Source organism: Polyodon spathula, chromosome 13, assembly GCF_017654505.1.
Source record: "Polyodon spathula isolate WHYD16114869_AA chromosome 13, ASM1765450v1, whole genome shotgun sequence".
Taxonomy (NCBI): domain Eukaryota; kingdom Metazoa; phylum Chordata; class Actinopteri; order Acipenseriformes; family Polyodontidae; genus Polyodon; species Polyodon spathula.
The window spans coordinates 40,633,993-40,646,763 of record NC_054546.1 but is presented as its reverse complement, the minus strand read 5'-3'; the positions used below and the strand labels follow the sequence as shown (position 1 = coordinate 40,646,763).

At 37.1% G+C, this 12,771-nt stretch overlaps 1 protein-coding gene across 1 annotated transcript in view; it reads left to right on the top strand.

The window, feature by feature from the left end:
- The first annotated feature begins 2,482 nt into the window (after positions 1–2,482).
- Positions 2,483–12,771, top strand: part of si:ch211-186j3.6 (neural-cadherin) — a 51,321-nt gene continuing 41,032 nt past the window's right edge. The window contains exon 1 of the mRNA XM_041267494.1: positions 2,483–3,677. Within this exon, the coding sequence (XP_041123428.1) occupies positions 2,672–3,677 (1,006 nt within the window). The 5' untranslated portion in view covers positions 2,483–2,671. The remainder of the gene's footprint in view (positions 3,678–12,771) is intronic.

Here is a 12,771-nt window from a genome sequence, read left to right as displayed (position 1 = left end):
ATGTGACTGCTCCCAAGTTACAAGCAGTGGCTGGAATCAAATCAGCTGCATCACAGTCATCACGTGAGGGCTTTAAGGCTGTATGAAAAGGTCAATAAGCATTTCAACATGTGACAGAAAAATAGTACAGCAAACACTGTAGAAGATTACACACGAAGGAATCATGTTTGAGAAATCAACTAATCACTGTTGAAGATATTTAAAAATCTAATCATGTGTACAGATCTCATCCCGAGAAAGGAGCATACAGAATAGTTGTAACAATCCTTTTTATGTTTAATAGTAGTTCAGTATAATCTTCATGTTTGTGCTTGTGACAGCAGCAGAGAGACACTGGAGATGTCAGGCTGAAATGCCAGCTTGGGAAAATGTTTAGCTGGATACAGAGGTGTAGTGCTGGGGGGTAGAATATTGAACTGTTTTGCTCGTAGATACATGTGTAAAACCCATACAAATAAACCAAACGATAAACTCAGTCACAACAAGTAAATAAAAGATACCTGTAGGCTTACACATCTTTTTAGATAATAGCGACCCCTTGCTTCTAAATATAACACTGCACCACGCACTGGATAACGGTAATGATATTCCAGACCATGCAGGTTTTTTTTTTTTTTTTTTTTTTTTTTTTTTTTTTTTTTCCCCAGCAATAATTGTAATTTAACAAAATGGGAAAAAAAACAGGAAAAATTATAACTGTGCAAAACGCGATGAAAACAAAAGATGCATTTGGCTTGGTTTAAAATGAAATGACTACCCCACACAACAAGTACAGCTCTGTCTCTCACTACACTTCTTTTTAATTTTTTAGTCAAGTTTTTTTTTTTTTTTTTTTTGTTATTTCCTCCTTAATTTAGCAGTCCCATTATTTAGCCCACCTCACCGCTACCACCCCTGCGCTGACTCGGGAGGAGCGAAGATGAACTCGCATTGTCCTCCGAAGCGTGTGCTGTTAGCCGCCCGCTTTTTTACACACTGCAGACTCACCATACAGCCACCCAGAGCTAGTGCAGGAAGACAACACAGCCCTTGGAAGTTTACAGGTAAGCCCGCAGGCGCCCGGTGAGCAGAGGACACCCTGGTCAACCTAACCGTCCCTCCACCGGGGCGGCCGGTTATGCGACGCTCCATGGGAGCTCCCGTCCTCGGTCGGCAAAGGAATAGACTGGACTCGAACCGGCTCTCACTATACTTTAAATACACTAAGCTTTCCCTCAGTATCGGTACAGCAGTCAGCACAATTAATACAGCTGTTCATTTTTTTTTTTACTTTGCAGATCATTCATTACTCTTCAGGTCTTTAAAGAAAATGGGTCAGTAATTTATCTGAACTGTCTTAATCCCACTCAACGTGATAATTCATTAACTGTAGCAATTGTAAATCGCTCTGGATAAGGGCGTCTGGTAAGAAATTATTATGGGTACAGTAGTTTAAACGTGTGACAGTGATCTCCATGAGTTTGTCATACTAGACCTGTTGATTTCCAAAAGGTTTTTATTCAGTTACCTCCCAATCACAGGCAGTGAAAGAGCTTACACATTTCATTTGCAGTCATCTGACAGCATGTTGTTGGTTTTTAATATGCAGATGTCCCAGGACAGAAAGCAATTGCAGTTTTTTTTTTTTTTTTTTTTTTAATTGTGCATTGTCTAGCGCAGACAGGCAGTGGTGAACTACCTGCTAGACAGGCCCATTAAAAAACATTATCATGCCATGGCACAGTGCCTGCATAATATACATTATAACAAGACTCTTCTAATACCATAGCGTGTATTGTAATTTGTATTTCACAATGTAATGAGCTGAGAAGCCTGCAAACATGACTTCTGGAATTACAGATCCTGCATTTTAAAATGGCTGTATCCCCCCTGTGCTGCTAATGTGTTACATCCCCTGTTTCCATCTGTTTGTAGTTTGCACTATTCTTTTGAAGAAAACAGACATGTTTTCAGGACAATGAAATATTAAGCTAGCCCTGTTGACTTGTGGTGCTTGTGAGTAGGACATTTGTTTCCAGACAGCTTACCCTCTAAACATGCTGGTACCCAAAATAGTTCATCTTCAGATAAATATATATGGTTTTCAGGGGCAAGTTGTCACAGAAACAGTAGTACCCCAAATCAACCCCCTCATCGACACCAGAATATCATTCAGTATTCTCTTATATCGTTGCCTGGAGATCAGTGGCTATCACAGGAAATCCTCGTGAATTAATAAGCATGCGCCCGAGCTGCCTGCTCGGAGAACATAGATTTTTAGATACTTTTAAAAGCTTTAGTAGCACAGCAGAATGCAATAAGAACAGCAAAAAACCATATCTGACAACTGCTGTAAAAAGGCACAAGGTGACAGTCACGTGGGAGGGGTTCCCCCGGGATTCCCAAGCTTGGAGTGTGGCGCTATCCAGCAGAGCTGATTCTGAATGCTGTTAGAAATACCATCACACTCGTCAGCAGTGCGCACTTGTTCTGGATAGGGGAAGGCGACTCGCCTAAGCTAGTGATCATAGAGACAGCAGCCGTGACAAGTGAAGTAGCTATGTCAAAAAGATCAACTTTTTTTTTTTAATGGTTTTACGGGATAGATTAACGTGACAATAATTTTGAAGAGGATCTGCATTTCCAGCAGGCGCACCTGGGACCATCACCGTGGATAACCATAGTTATAATCATGATCTGGACAATTTTACTATCGTATTTCATATCCTCGGTTTTAGGGAATAAGGCAGAACTGAGGAAACCCTTCTTTCATGGACACGTGTTTGAAAACTCGCCACCTGGGTCCAAATTAAACGGACTAAGCATTCCTATTAAAAGGATCGACCCACAGAAATGGTGCTCAAAGGTTGGTGGGATGCACCTGATACTGCTTGGAGAAGGTAGTGCTGCGTTTCATATGTATTACCATCACAAGCACGGTCACATTTTAATGAAAACCACTAAAAGCTTGAACAGAGAGGTCCAATCAGAATATATACTGCAGCTGGGTATATGCTGTCAAAGTTGTTCGTCAAAAGACAGTATAGTTGCCGAAGTTGCATCGCTAAAGGTTGACGTCTTGGACACTAATGACCATGAACCTACATTTAATAATACCAATATTAAAATTACTCTAGACGACGCCACAGCCTTGAGATCAGTGGTCTACAAAGTAACAGCATGGGATGCAGACAGCGGTAAAAATGCTGAATTATTTTACTCTATCCAGCCTAAAAACGGGAGCTTCTACGTGGTACCCAAAACAGGAGAAGTTTTACTGGTCGATTCCATTCTCGGCTTGGCAAGCCCGATTAAATTTGATGTTTTCGCAAGAGACCACGGCAAAACGGCTCTTACTAGCCCAAAAATGGAAGTTGAGATCTTCCCCAGGCGGTGGTCCCTAGCTGCAGCCGAAACCGAAGCACGTTACCCGGGTTTACTGAAAAAGCGGAGGTCGCTGTTACAGTCAGAGAAGCCGGTGGTCATAACAGTGTCTGAAGACGCCAGCGTCGGTTCTGTTGTGATGAGTTTGAACCCTGTCCGGTTCAAGTCAGCCAGTTTCGAGTTGATGTACCCTCAGGTGGAGAACTCTCCAGTCACTGTCACCAGAGACACGGGTGATATTGTGATCGCTAGACTGCTGGACAGAGAAACCAAGCCCATTGTAGAGATTACAGTTAAAATACACGATAAAAGAGGTCAGTTGTTTTAAGTAGTTATCAATCCTTAAATTCTTTTTGGCTATGCCGTCTCTAATTTTTCAAGCAGGGGAGACCAGAGATTGCTGAAAACAGTCTTGGTAGTGCTAGGATTAATGTGAGGTCGTTTACAAGTGGGTTTGTGTCGTTAGATTTAATATTTTAAACTAGGTATTTTGCTGTTAGGCTGGCCATTAAGATCGGTGTAATTTGGGGGGGGGGGGTTACAGTACGGTGCCTGAGACAGCATGCATTTCTCAAACACTTGTATTGTAAAATCAAATCTAGAAAAAAAAAAAAAAAGTTCAGATTTATAATAATTAAACGTATTAAGCTTGACATGCATTTCGTAATGTTCATTGTAACGTTTACTCTTTGTATGATATTTTCACAAGCTATGCTAGTTATTTGATCAGTATTATAAAATCGCAAAATCTTTGTGGTTCTGACTTTTATGTGTTAGAATCTTCAACACACATATCTCTCCTTCGATTTCCAGTGTTCATTAAAAAACTGGTAAAATACATTACACTGGTAGAACACACACACACACACACACACACACACACACACACACACACACACACACACACACACTTATATATATATGCATTTTTATATTTACTCAAACAGATTAATCAAGTTCTTCTAGCTACTCTATTTAAATTAAATTAAGTCCCAGTTCCCTATGTTCAATTAAACCTGTGATGTACACCTTGGTTAATATTAGCATAATTATACCCAGCGGGGAAGTTTTTTTTTTACAACAGCTTGTAAAGTGATGAAATTGCTGCTGACATTGCTGTGAACAGACTCTGCAAATCCCCCAGGTCTACACAGATTCTGAGCAAAGGGTAAGAAACACCTTATTGCAGACAAGGCCGCATCGCAATATACTAGATACTTTTAAAATGTGTGGCCCCTGCTTAGCTTGTTTACTGTGTTGACTGGAAAGGTTCCTGATGCATAAGAACATGATGTGTAAGCTTATATACATACTTTTGGTTGTTGCAGTGTACTGTTTTTGAAACTGTGAATTAAACTGGATCTGAACTCAAACCCAATCAATTGCGCCACCATCCAGTTCTCCCATTTGCATTTTGTTTTGTTAAAACATTAAAGTTATTTAAAATGTGATCCATATTGCATTGTGGTTTACCATACTACACCCATATAAAAAGTTACTACTGACATATATTATAATTGAATATGCTACATATTATGAAGTGCAGTACACAATTTACCAGAACTATATTGTTTTATTTTTCCATTACTGAGGGTTAAAACTGACTTAACCTTTTTTTTTTTTCTACATAGCTTCAATTTATAAGCACATAAATTCTAACGACCTAGCCCTGTGTGTTCATAGCCATACAGTATTATTGAAGTCACTTCAGCTTAGATCCTCTGCAACCTTCATTCATCTCATGGCCTCAGCCCTGTAATCCTCTCATTCACTTTCTCAAATTAGGGATTTGGAATTGCTGGATGCAGTGACAACAGGAGTACCCCTTAAATAGTTAAAAAAAACTGTAAACTGCAACACTTTTGTTTAATAAAGACTGTTAATAATTCAATTCCCTTGAATTCCTTCCAGCATTTTAATTATGACAAGTCAGGGGCATGTGTCAAGGAAAGTGGAGCTGCTGATGACCTTTGGCAGTTCATCAGTTTCATTACACTGATAAAGGGACTAGCCAGCACGTTGGTCTTAACTTCTTATAAAGTTTATCTCACAGTCTATGATTGAGTGCTTTTTTTTAACTTGATCCAGCTTGGAAAACACTTTGGAGGTTATTAATGTCTTTTGATATATATATATATTTTATTTTTTATTTTTTGTGTCTGGCCGTTTGGTAATGTGGGCTACTGTCCAATGATAAAATACGAGCTCAAGCTCATTTCACTTGTGACCTCACTGTAATTAGATTTAACCCTTGGCCTCCACAGTTGAAAAGCAGTACAGTACCTACTAGAGTTTTGATCCCTTTAAGTTGCCTGTCTGCAAGTTCTAAATGGCTGTTGCCGTCAACATATATAACGTGGTATAGCTGTTGTCAAATCTTTACATTTTGAGAACATCTTAAATGTGTTTATTGGTTACATTTGTCTCCACTGTGATGTTTATTTAACCTGCCAAGAACATCTCTTATCTGTACAATGGGACTATTTGTAAGAGTAAACTGAAAGAGCATGAATCAGTGACACGGACAGCCTCTCTGAAATGGACATCAGATTGCAAGAGAGTATCCTACAGAATAAGAGCTTTTAGTTTATTTCACCTTTCTACTGATATTTTTATAAACCCATTTATCCAATTCTCTTTTTCTGTATACCTTCATTTTCTGCATGTGCACCTGAGCAATACCTGTGCAGCTGCAGCGATATGGAATGAGTACTTGAGGGGGATTCCTGAAACACAGTTCATTCCAAGATGTTTCTTATCCCATTCTGCTTGTCTTGAGAACAGTCAAAGCTGTGTTTCTGTGATTTTTTTCCAACAACATTTAATCCCCACAGAAGTTACAGCTCACATCGGAAGTGACTTTCAAACAAAATATGTTAATCTGGCTGAAAGAAATACGAAATTACATGGCATATGGGCTGCATCTTTCCTTAGTAATTCAGATAGCTTTTGACGAAACCATTCTTTAAACAGAGCCCAGTACATTAGCAACTCCGTCTGCTATTGCAAGTAGTAGTGTAAATTATTCTTTAAACCGATATTTTAACAATATTCTATTCAAGGCTATTGGGTGTTCATATATTAGTAATCTGTTCTCCACTATTAAATTTAACCTGAAGTTTTAATAAAAATTAATTCCTGAAGTTTACTTTTAACAGTATAGCCAGTGGAATAAAAGTAAATAAATAAATAATTGCTAGGCAACTGTGACATAGACAGAATGATTCTTGGTGATAAATCTCCCTCCCGACCTGTGAGGGAGCTATGTAAAGGAAACAGAGTGCCCTGAATTGGATGGCCAGACAATTCCTTCCCAGGTTTAGAAGGTAATCTAGAAAGGGGACGGAGCTACGATACACAAAATCATCGACCCGGAAGGGAAACGATGTGGCAGCCACGGATTGGAGGAGCGGTTGCACTAGTTAACCAATGGGTCATGATTGACTGTAAAAAAGGGGGCATATCGAAGTGATCTGTTCCTTGTTATGGTTAAGCTGAACCGCAAGCAAAGACCTGTGTTATTACTGTGTTATTATATATATAATATATATATATATATAATTATATATATATATATATATATATATATATATATATATATATATATAATATAATGTATCCTTAACTATAATTGAGTACATTATAACAGGCTCATTCATTTTCTCAGAATCATAAGACTTATAATATTTCACATTGTAAATGCTTTACATAATTTTTTTACATTTCCTAACAGAAGAAAAGATACTTTGCAAAGATACTTTGAAAAGCTATTATCACTAGACTACTACTGTGCTGCTGAAGCATGTTGGGTGTAGACCACATGATTCTTTCCCAAATTCTATTTTCTGGGTGTTGTCAAGTAAAACTGGGGTCTACTGATCTAAGCAGATTTAAAAACTGGAACTATAAAACTTGTACACTTATTGTTATGTGCCTGTTGTTTCTCAACAAAGAGTTGCTTGCGTGTCTCTACACAGCACAGTACCACCCCTATAAAGATTGGGTTACCAGGGAAGAAGCTGACTGACTGCTAGTGAGTCTGAGACCAGCGACCGTGACCTTCTAACCACTGCCTTGTGACTTCAAAAACAATCCAAGACAAAGACGAGACAAATGGAGATATGCTGTCGTCTCTTTTCAAAATCAGCACTCATCATCACGAGTTGTGGATGTTTTGAACAGTGACAGACAGTGCTTTTTGTGACAGTGAACAGTTTATGCATTTCAGTCAGTTCAAAGCTGTAATGCATCTTTAAAAAGCTTGGCAAGACTGACTGCATCTATTATGCCTTCTTGTCAGATCCCCTATTAATGCTGCACATTGTAAAATACTGTGTCATGCATATCAAAAAAAGATATGCATTCATTAAGGTATTCAATGCTCCTTAATTGTGCGTGACATTTTTCTTTTCTTTTTATTATTTTTTTAAAAGTTGGTTATTTATTTGTTTTAGCCAATTTATTTTTTCATGCTTGTGTCTGCTGCTTCCACATTCTCTTTTCTCTTTTAAACAAGGTTAAAGAGGTTTTCACATATTGTCCAGGTTCCTGTTGCTGGCTTTGTCTTTGGGCACTCAATGTATTCCACACTCCTGCGTTCAGAGAATGTGCAGCAATTAAAATGTGTGTAACCATCACATGAGCCTTTGTGTCGGTCCTGTCTAGCGGTAAACAAGTCAGCTAATTAGGCAGGCAGGACTGCTTAGACAGGTTTTCTTTTTGAGCTACCTCGTAACGCTGTGATCTGTCACCAAAAAAGGGTTGTATTGTGAAATAAAAGGGATCTTTTTTTGTCATTCTAGTTAAGAATCCCTCTTATTTTCACAAACAATACCTTCTCTGAAAGCTTAGAAAACAAGTGATCTTAATAGAGATGTGGTTCTTATGTGGTATACATTGCATTAGATTTCTGTGTTTTTGTAAGGGATAAATAATTTTAAAAAGGGTTGGAATATCTGAAATAATAGACTGTACTTTTCTCATTGATTCATGACATTTGCATACTGTTTTCAAAATGAATGAAAACATTGTTGTCATATCCCTGTATTGCAGCTATTTATCAGAAAACCTTGCGTTTTTAAATTTTTTAAAAAACCGTACCTTAGCCAAGGAGTATAATAATAATCACTGACACAGGAATCATAGTAGGGATACAAACCAAATAACACTGAACTTATGTTTTTTTTTTTTTTTATTTTTTTTTCCCTCACAATGTAGTTCGGAAAATGAGACTTCCTCCAAGTAAAAACATGAGTTATGGTGAAATTAACCAGGCTCCTTGTCCAGCGACGCCTATGTAACTCGCACATCACATTGATTCTAATTTTCACCTGATGCATCAGTCTCACAACCCAATAGTACAGTGTGAGGAGTGAAAATTAAAAACACTGTCATGAAGCTAAGGGAGCTCGTGGCTCTATGGCGAGGTTCCTTTGGTCAGTAATGGCATCTATTTTTAGATGTTTTTGTTAGCGCTGATCTATGGTCAAAGTACTAAGCCAAACAAGCAGTGATGGTGTTTATATCAAGAGTCATGGTTAAGAAAAAAAATGACCCTTATAAAAGTTTGCCACAGTATTTTTGCATGGTGTTTTTACAGTTTTACTATGCTTTCCCCGTGGTTTTACTATGCATTTACCATCATGTACCCTTGTTTGCCATGTTTATTAATACTCTTTACCATAACTCACTATTCTTTACAAAAGAACATGCTTTACAATGCTTTCCCTTTGCTGTATTACACTTTGCTATGCTTTCACTAGGGTACTCTTTTATATGAGTAATTACCAAACTTCTAGCATTTTTTTCTTTATGCCAGATATTTTAAACCTTCATAAGCAAGTTGAAAAAAAAAAAATTGAAATCTCTAAAATAAGATAAGACTGAAACATCAGAAAGCTGTGAAATGAGGCCCATTCCCACATGGCAGAGATTTCAATATTTATTTACCACACATGCAGCATATCAACAAGATGACCTAAACCAGCGTGTCGTTGCTTTAGGGGCTTATTAAACATGCTTTTTAACGCTTGTTTTTTTCATACTGAGTTTTGCTATCAGCGAGATAGCAAAGTCCTATGGTCTAGCAGTGAAGCGCTAGCTGGAAAACTAATAATGCTGGTGATAGAAATAAGATACACTGTGATCCGTAACAAATGCAGGTCTCTCTTGAGTAGAAGTAAGCCCTGAAAATTGGGTGTAAAATGGCAGAAAATAGTTGAACTGAAATTGCTGCTTTACCCTAATTCCATCAAATAGGCTTCTCTTCTGTGACTAATGTTGAAGTGGCACATTGATAAGTGGGGTTTGGTGCTTTGGTTGGCCATGCTTTAGTAGCATGTAGTTTTACCCAATTAGTAATCTGAAGCCTAGATGCTCATTTAGTCATTAGATGATTCCTTTACTGTGTCAAAGTTCTGACCTGGCTGAATAGCTGAGGTCTCATGTGCAGTACACTGCACTGAGTACAATTTTGTTCACTTGTTTAATGTTTACCACAGTACTGCTGGACTCAGTGGTGAATGTATTAGCTAGATCATGAGTTATAAATTACATGGTGCCCACTTTGTAATTGTATGTATGAAGTAAACATTAATAGCCATACATTATGAACCTCAGAGATCATCTCAGCCAATCAGCATTATTCTATGATGGACTTCCTTTAAAGCTAACAGGACTTTTGTAATCTTGAAACTGCCTTTAAACAGCGGCATACATTTCAAGCAAATCATCTTTTTTTTTTTTTTTTCATACACACAAATATTTGTTCAGGTTATAATAGAATACATTTAATTGCTTCACATGTAATACCTTTATACATTCTATGCGAATTTCCTGTTAATTGATGAAATAACGTTCCTGAAATTCAGATTGAATTCCTATTGAGCTATTGCAGCCATTGTGTTAAAATGTTCCCATCATTTTCCTTCCAATATTGCACCACATTCCGTACAGATTATTCAAGCCTATGTGTTGGTTAATGTGCTTATTTAAACGGGGCAGCGTTCTGTAAAGGAAGCAGATGATGTTTTTAGGTAGACGCACTGGAGGCAAAGAGTCTACTGCGGTTCAGCAAGTGCACTCATGATTATTGCTCTTTCTAAGTGTGTCACCTCAGTGCTGTTTTGATGTAGATTTGGCTGTTTACTGGCAGCAGGCATGACTGAGCTTCGTCGCTTTACACACGGCTCACTTTCAGGGCCAGTGATTTTTTTTGCTCACAGGCAGATTGAATATACAACTAAGATCATTATTATTATTATTATTTATTATTATTATTATTATTATTATTATTATTATTATTATTTTATTTTACCAAAATACTTTATATATAATATATTATATATATATATATATCATATTATATAGATATATATATATATATATATAATATATAATTAAATTTCAATTCAGTACCATAGTCCATAGTCACATAGTCACATGTTCGCATAGTGGACGAAGCAAAACAATGGATTTGGAACAAATAAAAACTCAAGGTTCCAACCCCCAACACGGTGTCGGGATAGCGTTATTTGGATGCCACTGCCCACTGTTTATTGGTTCCAGTGATAACACAAAGAATTTGGCTCTGTAGGACCATTGGAAGTGGAGTAGCTTGAAATAGTTTTAGCAGAATTTACGGTTTGTGGATTTGAGCTTCACACCGTATTTATAGCGGTGGATTTCATTAGGTGAGGCTTGCCCTAATCCCTGTTCTTCTAACAGATTAAGACAGTGTGTGACCATTCAGGAGATTTGCCAAGACGCTGATTTAAAACAGACATCAGACCATTATAGATTCTTGGCAGGTAGAAGTCAATGCTTTTTGAAGTGCAGTATTGAAAATGACAGAATGGATTACTGACCAGTTATGAAATACAATAGTGTGGTTCCAGAGGCATTAATGGCTTGATCAAACGCCATCCTTTTGTTTTTCCTTGTTGAAGCCAATTGCTTTCTGGAGGAAATGTAATACCATTTTTTTTTGTGACAGACAAAAAAGACAATCTGCAAGATTTAGCATTTTTTTAGCATTTTCGTTTACTTAAGAATCGAAATGGGGAAAGCAGGGGAACCTTATATGTACTGTATCTGTATATTCAGTATTAACAGATACTAACCAGACTTTTATGATGAAGAAAAATAGACAATAATTGCCAACAAAAATGTTAATTAATAAAATGTGTTGGTTGACATATAATATATATATAACTTTGACTAGACTATGATTTTACCAAGATTATAGAGTGACAAAATGACAGTAATAGAAGTGTTATTGTCCTGACATGATCACCAGCAGGTTTTGACCATTAGCTGTCAATCAGAATCTGGTCATAGGAAACATTATTCAGTGGATACCAGCCAATTAAATTCAGGTAATTTGGCACATCTTTAATTCCAGAAGCTCGTTAGATTTCAAGCTAGGTGGAGAGTGAATACAGACAAACACAGTTTATTATTTCAAGGGTCAGTATACTGTTCTATTGAACAGCCAATAGAACAACATACACTTGTAGCCTGCTATTTAGGTATTTTGTAAACTGTAATATGCACGGTTTCTGCTTGAACTCTCCAGGAAGATACATGTCTGCTGCAGAAGTTGTGCAGGTAATAAAGCTGATCTCTGTCGTTCTACTGCTAAATTATAGAACATTTTAAGCTTTATGGCTCTGACTGTGTAAATTGTTACTTATCAAAAGACACACTGCAGAAGTCTCTGAAGATAATCTCTGCTTTTTGTGAAAATGGGAAGCAATGCCCCTTTGATCTTGTGATTTAAAACAAAATTACCTTAGAACTATTCTAAAGCATATTTTTTAGTTTTTTTTGTTGGTTTGTTAAAGAGCAAATATGTGCTGCATTGTTGTTGCTTTTAGAGATCCACATTGTTAGAAGTATGCTTGTTTTATACTTCAGATTATTTTTTAAACACAACGCAGTGCAAAAAGTATATATATATATATATATAAAAAAAAAAACAGTCACATGACCGTGTTGATTTCCATATGATTTAGTACCAGGAAGAAGAAGCAACTTTTACATAGACAGCATTAATACTAATGTAGAAAATACACATGCAAAGAACCAACATATCTTTATGAGAAGAAAAGGAGGACAAGTAATTATGATACTGTAATAAAATTTATTTTAAAACCTTGGCTGGCACTTCTTTGAAGTGCGTTTGCAAGGCTGGTGCCTTTGGTGTGTGTGATCCGCTTGTTTACCAATAGTTTATCAATAGTACTATTTTACTATTAAAGGGTACATAAGAACCTTTATTTAGGTTAACTTTAGGTTGGCGGCTTCAATTGTAGGCATAGATCTGAAGTTTTATTTATGGTACAAATTCAGAAGATCCTGTTAACTCCTATTAACATCACACTGTCAAAAACCTTAGTGCTGGCACTG